The following is a 14,967-nucleotide window of genomic DNA, read 5'->3' as shown; positions in this document are numbered from 1 at the left end:
TACATGTTCACTCTACCTTCCTTGTCCCACCAGAACGCGATGACGTCGCATTACATTAGCGAATCAAGAATAGCGATCTGGCGAAAAACAAATCGACAAAAGTCCTCTCTAAAATCATTTCCACCGGGGCTCTCAACCATTCAACAATATGCTTGAAACAGAAGAAACATCATGTTTTTGCCGTTCCAAGTGCGAGGACTCCGAGGGTTCGGCTGTCTTATTTTGGTTGGTCAGGCGCTTCGGCAGGACGTCATGTGAAGCATATCACAACGTGCCTGCCCAAAACTCTCAATACATCATAAATCGTGCCCATTCTGGGGTCCCTCGTGGCCCATTCCCCCTCAAAAGTTGTTCTAAAAGTTTCCCTTGAACATGCCCATCTTTACATCGTAACTTTTTTTTCCCTATCCAGTGGCTTCAATCTTTGCGTGGCTTCTCTATTCTTCCGCGTCTCTAGCGTTTCCCTGACTCCTTCAAGCCTTGAGTTGAATTCATAAATAATACAACAGTTAATTTTGACTCGAAAGACCTCACCTCAATCCGAATTATATTTACCAGAACGCCTGTGCAATCTGCATCGCCGTCTACATTCTCAAAATATGGCCAAAGATCCTGCGTTGCCTAAAGTACCCGACGCCGATCGCGCGGCCGCCAGCGACAGTCCTCTTCGTCTCTTCGTGGGCGACATAGCTGTTCTGTTAGCACAAATACCTTACATCATTGATGCTTTTCTGCCGCTCCGCACGAAAGACCATCTGGCAGAGCTTTATCCTACGCCCAAGAATATTAGAAATTCGATTATCCTCCTTGTCGTTTCCGTGCTGGAAACTGTTGTCCTATTTGCACTTTTTCCGGCCTTCTTCCTCTTTCCCGGACTTGCATTCGCCGTTGGCATCTTTGTGGTCTTTCTAATTCTGTACCTGCTCTGTCTTCCGCTGCAAGGGAAAAGAGTAGTATTCGCCGCCCAGAATCCCGCCGATTGGCAGAAGTTTAGCAAAGAGCGATGGGTCTTTGTCAACGGTATCATGACCAGGTAATCTTCCCTGCTGGTGGAAACCTTTTGCCGCACTGATGCTTTCATTGCTATATGCATCAGAGTCCATGAAGCCTTTTCGTCGATGCAATGATTCCTTTCTGTCAAGATGACATGTGCTTTCCCTTCTGTTTTTCCAACTCTTTCTATTTTCCAAGCCACATAAGGCATTAGTGATTGATGTTGTTAACGCGACTGCTCTACAGCCATTACGGTCTCCAGAGGAACTGTGAACGACTGGCAGAGACATTCGGCAGGCCAATTGTCGGCGTGCACAATAGAAGGTAAAGCCTAGCAATGAAGTCGTTTTGGCTCACTCAGAAGTCATTGAAATTGTTCAAAAGCTAATCTTGTTTTATTTTTTTCCCTCCGCTTCAGCTATGGGATAATACACGACCTTATAGAATGCCTGTTTCAAAGGTGCTTTTACCTCAACACTACCGACGGCCGGATCACTTTTGCGTATTTGCGGGATTACGTGCTTGACCCCTCTGTGGAGAAGGTCGTCCTAATCGGGCATTCTCAAGGCGGCCTCATTGTGTCGTTGGTGCTTGATAAGATGTTTACCACGTTGGATTCCGAGAACCTCAGTAAATTGGTAGGTCTCGCTGCATTATTCCATTCCTTTATCTCTCCTCCCGCTGTCGTCATATTTCCAAGATAGACGCTCTTTTTCCACTAATAAAACATGGGCTACAGGAGGTCTACACGTTCGGCTCCGCTGCTTCGCATTTTGACAATCCCCGATCCAGCGCGAGTAGACCGCAGACCCGCATCATCCGCCATATAGAACATTTCTGCAATGAAAAGGATCCAGTTACCAGATGGGGCGTCTTGTACAATGCGCACAAGACAAAGTACGACTTTGAGTATCATGGCAGAGTATTCTTCCGTCGCAATGCATCTGGACATCTCTTCACGCAGCATTACAATGACGTCTGGTTTCCGTATCAAGATGGGTCCAATGGCACCAATGGTCTGACTCCAAACGGAAACGATAATGGAGTTGACGTTGAAAGCCCCGAAGGAGATGAAGAGCGGCAAAATTTGTCGAACGCTAGGCAGATATCGCGACTCTCGGAATACGTCGGTGGCAGGGAGCCTGACAGTGCTTAGTACTTTTCAAACATATCATTACTGGTAATTGCTTCTCAATTCAATGTCAAGCTGGCTCTTGTTTCACTTTGCCGGCTCCGTCAAAAGTAAGATTTTTTTGGCAGAAAAATATTTGGATCATGCTAAAAGTTTGTGAAGGAACCGCACGCCTCGCCTGGAAGTTGAACGCCTCGCTCAAGTACGGAGTACAGAAATATCTAACGGGACAAGAAAGCCTCTATCAACCCCGGATGCGTCTAAAGTCCTCAACTGCCTCAGGTCTGCAGGAAAAGCCAGCGGAGCATCTTTTGGATGCTACCAGTGCCTGAGCGGATCCCCTCGTCGCAACGGTCGCTTTCCACATGCTGGACGAGACCACTAACGCTATTAAATGTCACTCCGCAATCGCGATCAGGACACTTGAAGATGTATGGTCTGTGAGCTGTGGATTCCAGATGTTGTTTTAAGCTTAAACCATGGGGAAATGACTTGCCGCAGTAGGGGCATTCATAAAATTCGTCATAGTAATCGCGGTATTCTGAAAGATCAGAGTCGATTGACAGGCGTCGCTCCCGACTGAGTCCCTTGACCATGTACTTTTTAGACTGAAAGCATTCCGCTGCAATGTCAATTAGTCGGTCGCAGTTCATGCCGGAAGGGCAGTTTCCAGATTCTAGATGAATGATCATGGCTGAGTATTCTGCAAAATCTCTAGTACATCCGAAACATTGTTTATCTCGGCTCAAGTGAGTTCGGGAGTGCTGAACAAAAAGGTCAACATGTGTATTTTGAACAATGGCTAGTGGCTTTAAAGATCGGATCATACCTGGCGATAATTATCGTAGCTTCTGAACCAACGACCACAGTCATCGCACCTATAATTACACAAGGCATATTCAATCTTCCCGTCCGGACCTGCTTCAATGGCCGGGCTCGCGTTGAAGAATTTGGCCTACCTCTCACCCATGATCGGATAGATAAGAATTCTGCATCAGAAACGATCCGATCAGTCAGCGAGTATTCGGAGATAATGCCCAAGCTACCATACCGTACGTATCGTTTCCCCAATATTTCTTGTTCGTATCACGGAAATGTCAATTCGGCTTTCCCAGTTGGGAGACTAAACCTTTGTCTAGGCTAGGCTAACTGAACTTTGTACAAAGTTGGCTACAGGAATTGTCAGGGTCCGGGTGTAACTTTACCAGAAATAGTGAGGAAAATTAGTTAAGCGAAATCTTAGCCATCAGGCCAACTCCAAACCCTGGTCGATGGGCGCGACAAGTGTGCGTTCAGTGGACCTGCGTCCCTCGGTACCTCTGAAGCGTGTACCTTGTAGCAAACTAAAGACCATTCTGGAAATCGGTAGCCTTTGCATGGGTTCCTGAGTAATTACATAATATTTCTCAACCCCTCATCTCCGTTGAAAGAGAAGCAGAGAGAAGCAAAACATAAATTTACGTCATTTGAATATTTTTCCATTTTGCATCGTTGTAATAAAATTACAAAACAATCCTACTCCCTTGCGCTCGGAATTAGGAGCGGAGAATGCAAGAGTTGTGAAGTAGGAGGTCAACAGCCCTCATATTTTTTGTTGCCGGATAAATCCTATTTATTGTGATGGAAGGCGGTTCCTTCCGTGGAAAAACTCACCGTCCGTTACCCGGTCTCGCTTAAGGAGTATATTAGCTGATAAGTTAGTTGACTTCTGAATTAATCATCATCCCGCTTTCCATACCATTTTCGTGTGTCTTTCTGTGGGGCAGCATTACTATTTATCGCCGATATCGAGATAAGATGTGGGGTTGTTCGGTGGCAGGTAACGCCGATGGACGCGAACGGATAGTGCAATAGTCGAGTGTCATCATGCAATGGCCCCACGATTGAGGCCAGTATATAAAGCTTTGGTATTCCTGAATTGTTGCTCGCCGATTTCTACTATAGACTTCATTTAAATTATAGATTGACCGTGCTTGATATTATCCTTTCATTCATAATGACTCGTGTTTTGCTGACTGGTAGGTTCGAACCCCCATTTGGACCTTCTTAAGCTAGGGGGCATCGTACCAATTGACATTAAAAAAATCCAAATATAAAAGGGAATTGACTCTGCTAACACCTGGCAGGGGGCTCTGGCTTCATCGCCGCTCACGTTCTTGACCTTTTACTGAAGAATGGGTATGCTTGAGCCACGATACAAAACTAGACACATCTTCTAATTGCTGGTATTAAGTCACTCCGTTGTCACAACCGTTCGCTCTCTCGAAAAGGCCCAGAAGATCAAGGATGCCTATCCTCAAGTGTCCAAGGACAAGCTCGACTTTGCGATTGTCGAGGACATTTCGAAGCCCGATGCTTTCGACGAAGCCGTGAAATCCGAGCCCCCGTTTGAGGCCGTCCTCCACACGGCCTCTCCTTTCCATTTCAACGTTACGGACGCAAAGAAGGATCTCCTGGATCCTGCGATTATTGGAACCACTGGTATTTTGAAGGCAATTAAGAAGAGCGCACCATCAGTGAAGCGAGTGGTACGGCTACCAATTGTGGACTTATATGAGAGGCTGCGACTAACATGGCATGTTAGGTCATTACCTCGTCTTTCGCGGCTATCTGGGATCAGACCAAGAAGCCCGGCCATGTTTACTCCGAGCAGGACTGGAATCAAGTTACATTAGAAGATGCAGAGAAGAACCCTGCCGATGCGTACAGAGGTAAGCTTACTCCAGAACTATTCTTCTTGGGACTCAAACTCATTTCAATGATAGCTAGCAAGACCTTCGCCGAAAGGGCCGCCTGGGAATTTGTGGAAAAGGAGAAGCCAAACTTTACTGTTGCCACCATTAACCCTCCAATGGTTTTCGGTCCCGTGATCAACTATCTCAATGACCTGTCAAGCATCAACACCTCAAACAGCCGGGTAGCAGATCTGATCCAAGGCAAATGGAAGAACGAGATACCCCCCACCGGCCTCATCCTTTGGGTAGATGTTCGCGTATGATCAGACTCATCCATTTCAAATTCTAGAACTTCTACTAATCAGTCGATAGGACGTGGCTCTCGCTCACGTTAAAGCTTTCGAACTGGATTCGGCAGCAGGAAAGAGACACTTCATCATTGCTGGCTACTACAGCAACAAGGAGACGGCCGATATTGTTCGAAAGAACTTCCCCGAGCTGGCATCAAAGCTCCCTACCGAGAGTACTCCTGGTGGAGATTATCCTGAGGGTGCTAAGCCTGGGTTCGATAATAGCAGAGCGGTCAATGAGTTGGGCATTAAGTTTAGGCCGTATGAGGAGTCTGTCGTTGACCTTGTCAAGTCATTGCAAGCTATTGGAGCGTAAGATGACCGGGCACGTGTTTTGTATCAAGTTCTAAAAATATCCCAGCGCAAATAAAATTTCAGTTTCCCGCCTTTAAATATACTTACATTCGATGCCTGATTTGACGTGGTATGTGGGAGCAGCAAAGAGATCTACGTGTCAACCTTCGGAAGAATAGAGGAAGCTTTACCTTATGATCTGTTTAAAATAGTAATAGTGTCCACATTTCAGCTCTATCAGAGGCCTACGAGCCTGGTCACAGAACGGCTGGACGTTTAATTTCGAACAACGTCCGCGTGACATCATGTGCATCTGAAGGGGCGAAGTTAATTTTAGAATAGACAAGGAACTGATGATAGATGAAAAGAAAAGTATGGTGAGATAGAAAGTTGTATGGTCATCACTGAAATGCATATTACCTTACCCCCCTAAACAACAAATCAGAGAAACGTGAATGCTTTATCGCTTCAGGCCAAGCCTTGTTCAGTAGAGAAGCTTCAAGCGAGATTGGTTGAACCACCCAAGACACGGGGCAAGTATATCAAGCCTCCGAGGCTCGGAACTAGCCGAACGTGTCGGCTATATCACGTAGTAGCACGGAGGCCACCAGTGATACCGGTCGTCCACGCTCATAGTTTCAGCTTCAGCGACACTGCTGAGCTTCGACGACCTTCTCTCAGCAGATTGAGAGCTCATCAATACGAATGGAAAAGTGATTTGAGCTTTGATCGTCCGGCGGGGCCTTTCACTGAGAAAATACCGCCCGCCATGGCTCAGCCGGATACCCTGAACCGTATCTTTCAGGAACTCAAGTCAAAGTGAGTGGACCAGAAAGGAGTTCTCCTGTTCACACGGCGGTTGGCTAATTTTTCTCACAGAAATGATGAAGTGCGCCAAAAGGCAGCATATGAGCTGCTCGATCAGCTTTCTACCGCCTCTAGGGGTACGATATTTGGTTATTATACTTGCTATCGGATATTAATGCTGTAACAGAATTAACCCCGGAGAAATTCCAAGAATATTACAATCTTGTCAATGGCAGGGTCGCGCAGCTAGTAGTTCACAGCAATGATACCAACGAGCGAATAGGTGGCATCCTGGCCCTGGATCGCCTCATTGATTTCGACGGCGATGACGCTGCGCAAAAGACCACCCGCTTCTCCAGCTATCTGAGAAGCGTAATGCGAAGTAATGACACGGCGGCGATGGTTGTTGCTGCTCGCGCTCTAGGTCGTTTGGCTACTCCGGGAGGGACCTTGACCGCGGAGCTGGTGGAGAGTGAAGTCAAGGCCGCGTTGGAGTGGCTCCAGTCCGATCGACAAGAGAATAGACGATTTGCCGCTGTTCTTTCCCTTCGTGAACTTGCTAAGAACTCACCGACTCTCTTGTATGCTTTCGTCCCTCAGATATTTGATGTCATCTGGGTCGCTCTGCGGGACCCGAAAGTTCTTATTCGGGAATCTGCCGCCGAGGCCGCCAGCGCCTGTTTCGAGATTATTTCCGCAAGAGACGCTCAGCTCCGCCAACAATGGTTTTCGCGCATCTACGAGGAGGCTCTGCAGGGCCTCAGGCTCCCTTCTACCGAAGCCATCCATGGCTCACTCCTCACCATCAAAGAGCTGTTCTTACGAGGAGGAATGTTCATGCATGACCATTACCGCGATGCCTGTGAAATCATTCTACGATACAAGGACCATCGCGAGCCCTTGGTTAGAAGACAGATAGTCGTTCTGATCCCAATATTGGCGGCTTATGCCCCAATGGACTTTGTCACGAATTATCTTCATAAAGTGATGGTTTACCTTCAAGGCCAGCTCAAGCGCGAGAAAGATCGAAATGCGGCTTTCATTGCTATTGGAAAGATAGCCAGTGCCGTGGGTAGCGCCATTGCTCCCTACCTTGACGGTATTTTGGTGTACGTGAGGGAAGGACTGAGCATGAAGACGTGAGTATCTTTTTGACCCTTTTCCCTTTGATCTCATTTTAGGTGACTGACTCGTTTCAAGGCGCAATCGGAATGTGAATGAAGCCCCCGTATTTGAATGCATTAGCATGCTTTCGATCGCGGTAGGACAAACTCTCAGCAAATACATGGAAGCTCTGCTCGAACCCATCTTTGCTTGCGGATTGAGCGAGTCTCTCACTCAGGCCCTTGTTGATATGGCTCATTATATTCCACCCATCAAGCCTATGATTCAGGAGAAATTATTAGACGTTTTAAGTCAGGTACTTTGTGGGCGGCCGTTTAAGCCCCTGGGTAGCCCTTCCGGCGGCCTACCTCCCCCAAGCATTGGGGTGAGAGATCATAAAGATCCACTGGCTGTTGAGCAACGAGAAACGGAGATAGCGCTCGCCCTTCATACTCTGGGCAGTTTCGACTTTTCAGGTTGGTTCCCCCCTCATCTATTGATATCAGATACGTGAGACTAAAAGTTTTCCTCAAGGACACGTCCTTAATGAATTTGTTCGCGATGTGGCTATACGCTATGTCGAGGATGATAATCCCGAAATCCGGAAGGCCGCCGCCTTGACTTGTTGTCAATTATTCGTCAGGGATCCTATCGTATATCAAACAAGTCATCATGCTATTCAAGTCGTGAGCGAAGTTATCGAAAAGCTTCTTACCGTGGGCGTTGCCGATGCCGATTCCGATATTAGGAGAACTGTTCTCCTTTCGTTGGACGCTCGATTCGATCGACATCTCGCAAAAGCAGAGAATGTTCGAACTCTCTTCCTGGCACTCAACGACGAGGTTTTCGGCATAAGAGAGGCTGCGATTACTATAATAGGTCGCCTCACCTCGGTCAATCCGGCTTATGTCTTCCCTTCGCTTCGAAAGGTGCTCATCCAAATTCTAACTGAACTTGAATATTCCAACGTCCCTCGGAATAAAGAAGAGAGTGCCAAGCTCCTAAGCTTATTTGTCGCAAATTCGACGGCCTTGATCAAGCCATACGTCGATCCTATGATTACTGTCTTGCTCCCAAAGGCGAAAGATCCTAACGCCGGTGTGGCAGCCACCGTTCTCAAAGCGATTGGCGAACTTGCAACTGTCGGCGGAGAGGACATGTTACCATATGTACCTGATCTTATGCCAACCATCATCGAGGCTCTGCAGGACTTGAGTTCCCCACCCAAGCGTGAAGCGGCACTTCGTACTCTTGGACAACTTGCCAGCAATTCTGGCTATGTCATCGATCCCTACCTCGAACATCCTCAATTGCTTTCTATTCTGGTCAACATTGTAAAGACCGAACAAACGGGAACTCTTCGAAAGGAAACCATAAAGCTAATGGGTATCCTCGGTGCACTCGACCCGTATAAGCATCAGCAAGTGATTGAAAAGTCGCCGGAGAGCCATCTCGCTGCTGAGACGCAACCCGTTACGGACGTTTCGCTGATTATGAATGGCCTGACACCGTCTAACGACGAATACTATCCAACTGTTGTCATCAATACCTTGATGGGTGTCCTGAAAGATACGTCGCTTTCGCAGTACCACTCTGCTGTCATTGATGCAATCATGAACATTTTCAAGACCCTCGGTTTGAAATGCGTTCCATTCTTGGGTCAGATCATCCCTGGCTTTGTGGGAGTCATCCGCAGTTCAGCTCCCGGTCGTCTAGAATCATGCTTCAATCAGCTCAGCATCCTTGTTTCTATTGTGCGACAGCATATTCGACCTTATCTGAAAGAGATTTTGGACGTTGCGCAGGAGTTTTGGGGAGCCACCGCGCAATTGCAAGCAACCATCCTGTCTCTCGTCGAAGCAATTTCTCGATCCCTCGAAGGAGAGTTTAAGGTCTATCTCGCCGATTTGCTTCCGCTTATGCTGGGAGTTCTCGAAAAGGATTCGACGCCGCGAAGATTACCGTCGGAGAGAGTGCTGCATACCTTCCTAGTCTTTGGGGCTAGTAGCGAAGAGTACCTGCACCTCATAATTCCGGTTATTGTTCGGACCTTTGAGAAGCCACAACAACCAACAAGCATTAGACGCCAGGCAATTGAGACCTTGGCAAAACTCTCACGGCAGGTCAATATCTCAGATTTTGCATCGCGGATTATCCATCCTTTATCTCGAATTCTAGCCGGTGGCGATATAATATTGAGGCAGGCGGCCCTCGATACGCTTTGCGCGCTTATATTTCAGCTTGGCCAGGACTATCTCCACTTTGTTCCTATGATCCAGAAGGTCAGTCATTTTCTTTCCATCTTTCGAGTAGCTCAGCTGATAGCCACAGATTCTGGCCATAAACAAACTTACGCACACCAATTATGATCTCTTGGTATCAAAGCTTCAGAAAGGAGAGCCTCTTCCGCAGGATCTCAGCCCTGACGAACGATATAACGAACCTACCGAGGACTCGCCGTTTGCAGATATCGGGCAGAGGAAGTTGCCCGTGAATCAGCAACATCTCAAGAACGCTTGGGAGGCATCGCAGAAGTCCACTCGTGAAGACTGGCAGGAGTGGATGCGACGGTTTAGCGTGGAGCTTCTCAAGGAATCACCCTCTCATGCCTTACGCGCTTGTGCGGGCCTTGCTGGAGTTTATTATCCATTAGCCAAGGATCTTTTCAACGCAGCTTTCGTATCGTGCTGGACCGAGCTATACGATCAGTACCAGGAAGAATTGGTCCGCTCCATTGAAATAGCTCTAACGTCACCCCACATCCCTCCCGAAATATTACAAATCCTGCTTAACCTTGCCGAATTCATGGAGCATGACGAAAAGGCCCTGCCAATCGATATAAGGATGCTAGGAATGTACGCATACAAGTGCCATGCTTTCGCCAAGGCACTCCACTACAAGGAGCTGGAGTTCCTACAAGATCAAAACTCGAGTGCAGTGGAAGCTTTGATTAGCATCAACAATCACCTTCAACAATCTGACGCTGCGATCGGTATTCTGCGCAAGGCACAGAATTACCGCGATGTGGATCTCAAGGAGACCTGGTTTGAAAAGTTACAGCGCTGGGAGGAAGCACTCCAGGCTTATCAGCGTAGGGAGCTCGAGGAGCCAGACTCATTTGAGGTTACTTTTGGCAAAATGCGATGTTTACACGCCTTGGGCGAATGGGACGTCTTGTCATCCTTGGCTCAGGAGAAATGGGTCCAGTCTTCGACAGAGCATAGGCGAGAAATTGCGTCTTTGGCTGCAGCCGCCGCTTGGGGTCTAGGCCAATGGGAACTCATGGACAATTATCTGGCTGCTATGAAGTCGCACTCACCTGACCGATCCTTCTTTGGTGCAATTCTTTCATTGCATCGTAACCAGTTTGACGATGCGGCGCTCCATATTGAACGGGCCCGAGAAGGTCTAGACACTGAGCTGAGCGCTCTGCTAGGCGAGTCTTATAACAGAGCCTACACTGTAGTCGTCCGGGTACAGATGCTTGCGGAGTTGGAAGAGATTATTACCTATAAGCAAAACAGCAACAACCCTGAGAAGCAGGCTACCATGCGTCGGACTTGGATAAAGCGTCTCAAGGGCTGCCAGCGCAACGTTGAGGTTTGGCAGAGAATGCTCAATGTTCGCGCGCTGGTTATTTCGCCAAAGGAAAATCTTGAGATGTGGATCAAATTCTCGAATCTTTGCCGGAAATCCAATCGCATTGGGCTTGCAGAAAAGTCGTTGGATTCCTTGCTTGACATAAGCGATGAGACCTCGTCCATTTCATCAGCAATTCAAGCTCCACCGCAGGTCAAGTATGCGCAGCTGAAATACAAATGGGCAACCGGCGCTCAAGAAGAGGCACTCACGAGCCTCAAGACGTTCACCGCAAGGATGACCGATGATCTTGTTACAGCGAGGGCAAGTATTCCAACTACAAACGGCATTAATGGCAACGGCATGATGCCCTTGACAAATGGAATAAACGGAACTGCTGTATCTACTATCAAGGACTTGGATGAATACTCGAAGCTCCTTGCCAGATGCTACTTGAAGCAGGGTGAATGGCAGGCGGCTCTAAATCGCGGCGATTGGCAGCACAGATTTGTCCATGAAATTCTTGCATCCTTCTCGGCGGCAACTCAGCATAACAAGGATTGGTACAAGGCCTGGCACGCTTGGGCTCTCGCAAACTTTGAAGTCGTCACCTCGCTTACCAGGGCCCAGCCTGAGGTTGTCGTTGTGCCGCAAAATATTGTTATTGACCACGTCGTACCAGCCGTCAGGGGCTTTTTCAAGTCGATTGCCTTGTCTTCCGGAAGCTCGCTTCAGGATACTCTACGGTTGCTGACTCTTTGGTTTGCACACGGTGGCCACCATGAGGTCAACTTGGCAGTTGTTGAAGGTATCGCGTCTGTCAGCGTGGATACATGGCTTGATGTAATCCCGCAGCTGATTGCTCGGATCAACCAGCCTAACGCGAGGGTCCGCCAGTCCATTCATAATCTTCTGGCTGAAGTTGGACGTGTCCACCCGCAGGCTTTAGTGTATCCGTTGACCGTGTCCATGAAGTCGAACTTGGCACGCCGTTCCCGCGCGGCGGCGCAAATCATGGAGACTCTCCGGCCCCATAGCGCCAACCTTGTCGAACAGGCTGATGTCGTCAGCCAAGAACTCATTCGTGTCGCTGTTCTATGGCACGAGCTTTGGCACGAAGGGCTTGAAGAAGCTTCACGATTGTACTTTGGCGACCACAATATCGAGGGCATGCTTGCAACGCTTGCACCTCTTCATGCTCTCATCGACAAGGGACCTGAAACGCTACGTGAGATTTCATTCTGCCAGCTGTTTGGCCGTGATCTCCAAGAAGCGCGAGATTGGTGTCAAACGTATCGTCGCACTGGTGAAGTTGGCGATATCAATCAGGCCTGGGATCTTTATTACCAAGTTTTCAGAAAGATTGCGAAACAGCTCCACCAGATCTGGTCACTTGATTTGCAGTACGTTTCGCCGAAGCTGCTCAATGTTCGTGACTTGGACTTGGTCGTTCCAGGCACATACCAGAGTGGCAAGCCAGTCATCCGGATCGTGTCGTTTGATCCTACATTTACCGTCCTGAATTCGAAACAACGGCCTCGTAAAATGAGCCTCAAGGGCAGCGACGGTAACTCGTACACCTATGTCCTCAAAGGGCACGAAGACTTGCGACAGGACGAGCGATGCATGCAACTCTTTGGGCTGGTTAATACACTGTTAGCAACTGATTCAGAGTGCTTCAAGCGCCATCTCAACATTCAGCGATACCCTGCCATTCCTCTTTCGCAAAACTCTGGACTTCTCGGATGGGTGCCAAACAGCGACACTCTTCATGTCCTCATCCGCGAGTACCGCGAGAGCCGAAAGATTCTTATTAATATCGAGCAGCGGATAATGTTGCAGATGGCTCCAGACTATGACAACCTCACCCTAATGCAGAAAGTTGAGGTCTTTGGATACGCCCTTGACAACACCACGGGCCAGGACCTGTACAGGGTGCTGTGGCTCAAGAGCAAGAACTCGGAATCATGGCTCGACCGTCGTACAAACTTTACACGCTCACTTGCAGTCATGTCGATGGTAGGATATATTCTTGGTCTTGGTGATCGCCATCCGTCCAACCTGATGCTGGATCGGGTTACCGGAAAGGTCATCCACATTGACTTTGGTGACTGCTTCGAGGTCGCCATGTACCGTGAAAAATACCCTGAACGAGTGCCTTTCCGACTCACCAGGATGTTGACCTATGCGATGGAGGTCAGTAACGTTGAGGGCAGCTATAGAATCACATGCGAAGCAGTGATGAGGGTTCTTCGAGACAACCAAGAATCTCTCATGGCTGTCTTGGAAGCGGTAAGTCAAGCCTTTTGCGTTTATACAAAGCTCGGGCTTAAAGCAGAGTTGTTGACCTTGGGACACAGTTCATTCACGATCCGCTCCTCAACTGGCGTCTTGGGAACCGCGAATCGCCTCCTGAGCCATCCTTCCCTTCGGAACGCCGGCAATCGCTTGTCGGAGATCTGGAGCAACGTCCTGAATCTCGACCCCGCGCGCGTCCGGCTCTCATTGATGCTGAACCGGCTGGACATGAGGCTAGAGAAGTACAGAATGCCAGAGCGCTTCAAGTGCTCTCTAGAGTCAAGGAGAAGCTCACTGGCAGCGACTTCACCCCCGGTCGGGAACTCAAGGTTCCGGAACAGGTCGATAAGCTCATCCAGCAAGCCACCAATCTTGAAAACCTCTGTCAGCATTGGTACGGTTGGTGCAGCTACTGGTAGAGTAGGTCGTTGGCCGCAATTGGATATCATAGTGGCTGGCATAGGGATTTATTCATGCTCGGAGTTGCTACGGAAGCGCTAAACATTTCAGGGATAACGTTTCGATTTGCCCGATTATTATTTTCCACAGTTTTCCCCAATTTCTTTGTGACATATTACTTCCTTGTCTTATAACACATTGGGTGGAACTTGAACTCTGGCGTTTGGCTAAGTCTAGCATCGGGGATTGGTCGTTTCTTTTTGTTATTGAATGTTGCTATCTAAGGGTCGTATTCAAGTGCCGTTGCCTTTTGCAATGGCTTTTACTTTAATTAACCAATTTTTCTACACTAATCAATCATTTTCATGGATTCAATTTGCCAATTTGATAGTTGTCTTGTCGAACGTAGTAGATTTTGCAGTTGCATGTCCAAAGGGTTCAGGGTGGTGCAGCGTTGCTAGAGTCGCGCATTCGCCGACTGCCGACATGCTGGTCCAGCCGAACGCGAGCTACGGCAGTAGATCTACAGTCCGAACGTCAGACTCAAGGGACCTTAAACCTCCGGCTAACAGCACAAAACTCTTCTATTCCATATAGGTAGCTTATGGCCTCCACGGTCTTTACGTCCCAGGCTCAAATCAGGTTTTACTCCTCATATCACTGTTTTACGAGAGCCAAAAGTACCCTATCGCATTGACCAGACTACATACTCTCCTGTCTGCGCTCCTAGTTCATAATCACCCACCACCGATAAGCTCTGCGCAGCATTTCCCCCTGCAATTCGCAGTGCGCCGCCATGGTAGCCTCACTACCCATCTTCTTCCCTCTATCCAGAATGTCGATCCGGTTTCCATCATCATTGTCATCGTCATCTTATATATACGCAGTCTTGTCCGCGCTCGTGTTCTTTGCGTCTTGCACTTCTGCTACTAGTACGTTGTCCGCTGTCCGCTGTATGCCTGCATTGCCTGCGCGCCATGCCTTTCGGCCTTTTGTCAAGAAGGGAGAGGGATAATCCATCGATTGGTGAATCCCAGGAGGTTCGATAATTCACGAAAGCAGGGAAATATGGAAAGAGGGAAAGGGGAAGATAGCTAACTGCAGCTCCAATTTTAGCACCCACGTCCTTTTGCAAATGCACCTGCTTCAACACGAACAGCACAATCATCCCTCTGACGCCGCCGAGCGATGGCAACCCCGGAGCGGCAGCGACGACGTGCGCGGATTGCAATCGCTCGTTTTGTCTCGAGTATAGACTGCCGATATGTAAAGGGGCACGGGAGGAGGATATATTCACGACGTGTTTTCGTATGTTTACCTCGTAACCTCCACAATT

At 48.4% G+C, this 14,967-nt stretch overlaps 5 protein-coding genes across 5 annotated transcripts in view; 4 read left to right on the top strand and 1 right to left on the bottom strand.

Annotated features, from left to right (window-relative positions):
* Positions 1-485: 485 nt before the first annotated feature.
* L228DRAFT_139030 (hypothetical protein) lies at positions 486-2,302 on the top strand. The gene is made up of 5 exons (XM_018329158.1): positions 486-1,033; positions 1,240-1,317; positions 1,412-1,631; positions 1,733-2,235; positions 2,288-2,302. The coding sequence occupies exons 1-4, from the start codon at positions 600-602 to the stop codon at positions 2,147-2,149; spliced, it is 1,149 nt and encodes a 382-aa protein (XP_018188450.1). The 5' UTR covers positions 486-599; the 3' UTR covers positions 2,150-2,235; positions 2,288-2,302.
* L228DRAFT_247309 (hypothetical protein) lies at positions 2,300-2,929 on the bottom strand. Its single transcript, XM_018332617.1, has one exon. It carries the CDS (start codon positions 2,815-2,817, stop codon positions 2,404-2,406), a length of 414 nt encoding a protein of 137 aa, XP_018188449.1. The 5' UTR covers positions 2,818-2,929; the 3' UTR covers positions 2,300-2,403.
* Positions 2,930-3,865: 936 nt separating this feature from the next.
* L228DRAFT_247307 (NAD(P)-binding protein) lies at positions 3,866-5,585 on the top strand. Its single transcript, XM_018332616.1, has 6 exons — positions 3,866-4,143; positions 4,252-4,303; positions 4,359-4,653; positions 4,710-4,836; positions 4,891-5,117; positions 5,173-5,585. The coding sequence occupies exons 1-6, from the start codon at positions 4,122-4,124 to the stop codon at positions 5,464-5,466; spliced, it is 1,017 nt and encodes a 338-aa protein (XP_018188448.1). The 5' UTR covers positions 3,866-4,121; the 3' UTR covers positions 5,467-5,585.
* A 493-nt stretch (positions 5,586-6,078) lies between these two features.
* L228DRAFT_220520 (phosphatidylinositol 3-kinase tor2) lies at positions 6,079-13,979 on the top strand. Its single transcript, XM_018330242.1, has 7 exons — positions 6,079-6,263; positions 6,324-6,388; positions 6,439-7,390; positions 7,452-7,831; positions 7,890-9,637; positions 9,687-13,226; positions 13,295-13,979. The coding sequence occupies exons 1-7, from the start codon at positions 6,214-6,216 to the stop codon at positions 13,649-13,651; spliced, it is 7,092 nt and encodes a 2,363-aa protein (XP_018188447.1). The 5' UTR covers positions 6,079-6,213; the 3' UTR covers positions 13,652-13,979.
* A 223-nt stretch (positions 13,980-14,202) lies between these two features.
* L228DRAFT_247305 (hypothetical protein) overlaps positions 14,203-14,967 on the top strand; it is a 1,305-nt gene continuing 540 nt past the window's right edge. Inside the window, exons 1-2 of the mRNA XM_018332615.1 lie at positions 14,203-14,563; positions 14,748-14,939. Of these exons, the coding sequence (XP_018188446.1) occupies positions 14,467-14,563; positions 14,748-14,939 (289 nt within the window). The 5' untranslated portion in view covers positions 14,203-14,466. The remainder of the gene's footprint in view (positions 14,564-14,747; positions 14,940-14,967) is intronic.

The sequence above is a fragment of the Xylona heveae genome, assembly GCF_001619985.1.
Source record: "Xylona heveae TC161 unplaced genomic scaffold L228scaffold_5, whole genome shotgun sequence".
NCBI classification, from domain to species: domain Eukaryota; kingdom Fungi; phylum Ascomycota; class Xylonomycetes; order Xylonales; family Xylonaceae; genus Xylona; species Xylona heveae.
Note: the sequence above shows the minus strand (reverse complement) of the source record. Positions and strands in the feature narration are given on the sequence as shown.

Excerpts from the sequence above, each read along its gene's own strand:
- L228DRAFT_139030 (XM_018329158.1), top strand. The coding sequence starts at position 600 with ATGGCCAAAGATCCTGCGTTGCCTAAAGTACCCGACGCCGATCGCGCG. Across the intron at positions 1,318-1,411 it reads GTCGGCGTGCACAATAGAAG|CTATGGGATAATACACGACC; the intron begins GTAAAGCCTAGC and ends CCTCCGCTTCAG. Across the intron at positions 1,632-1,732 it reads CCGAGAACCTCAGTAAATTG|GAGGTCTACACGTTCGGCTC; the intron begins GTAGGTCTCGCT and ends CATGGGCTACAG.
- L228DRAFT_247309 (XM_018332617.1), bottom strand. The coding sequence starts at position 2,817 with ATGATCATTCATCTAGAATCTGGAAACTGCCCTTCCGGCATGAACTGC.
- L228DRAFT_247307 (XM_018332616.1), top strand. The coding sequence starts at position 4,122 with ATGACTCGTGTTTTGCTGACTG. Across the intron at positions 4,144-4,251 it reads GACTCGTGTTTTGCTGACTG|GGGGCTCTGGCTTCATCGCC; the intron begins GTAGGTTCGAAC and ends AACACCTGGCAG. Across the intron at positions 4,654-4,709 it reads CACCATCAGTGAAGCGAGTG|GTCATTACCTCGTCTTTCGC; the intron begins GTACGGCTACCA and ends ATGGCATGTTAG.
- L228DRAFT_220520 (XM_018330242.1), top strand. The coding sequence starts at position 6,214 with ATGGCTCAGCCGGATACCCTGAACCGTATCTTTCAGGAACTCAAGTCA. Across the intron at positions 7,391-7,451 it reads GAAGGACTGAGCATGAAGAC|GCGCAATCGGAATGTGAATG; the intron begins GTGAGTATCTTT and ends ACTCGTTTCAAG. Across the intron at positions 7,832-7,889 it reads GGGCAGTTTCGACTTTTCAG|GACACGTCCTTAATGAATTT; the intron begins GTTGGTTCCCCC and ends GTTTTCCTCAAG.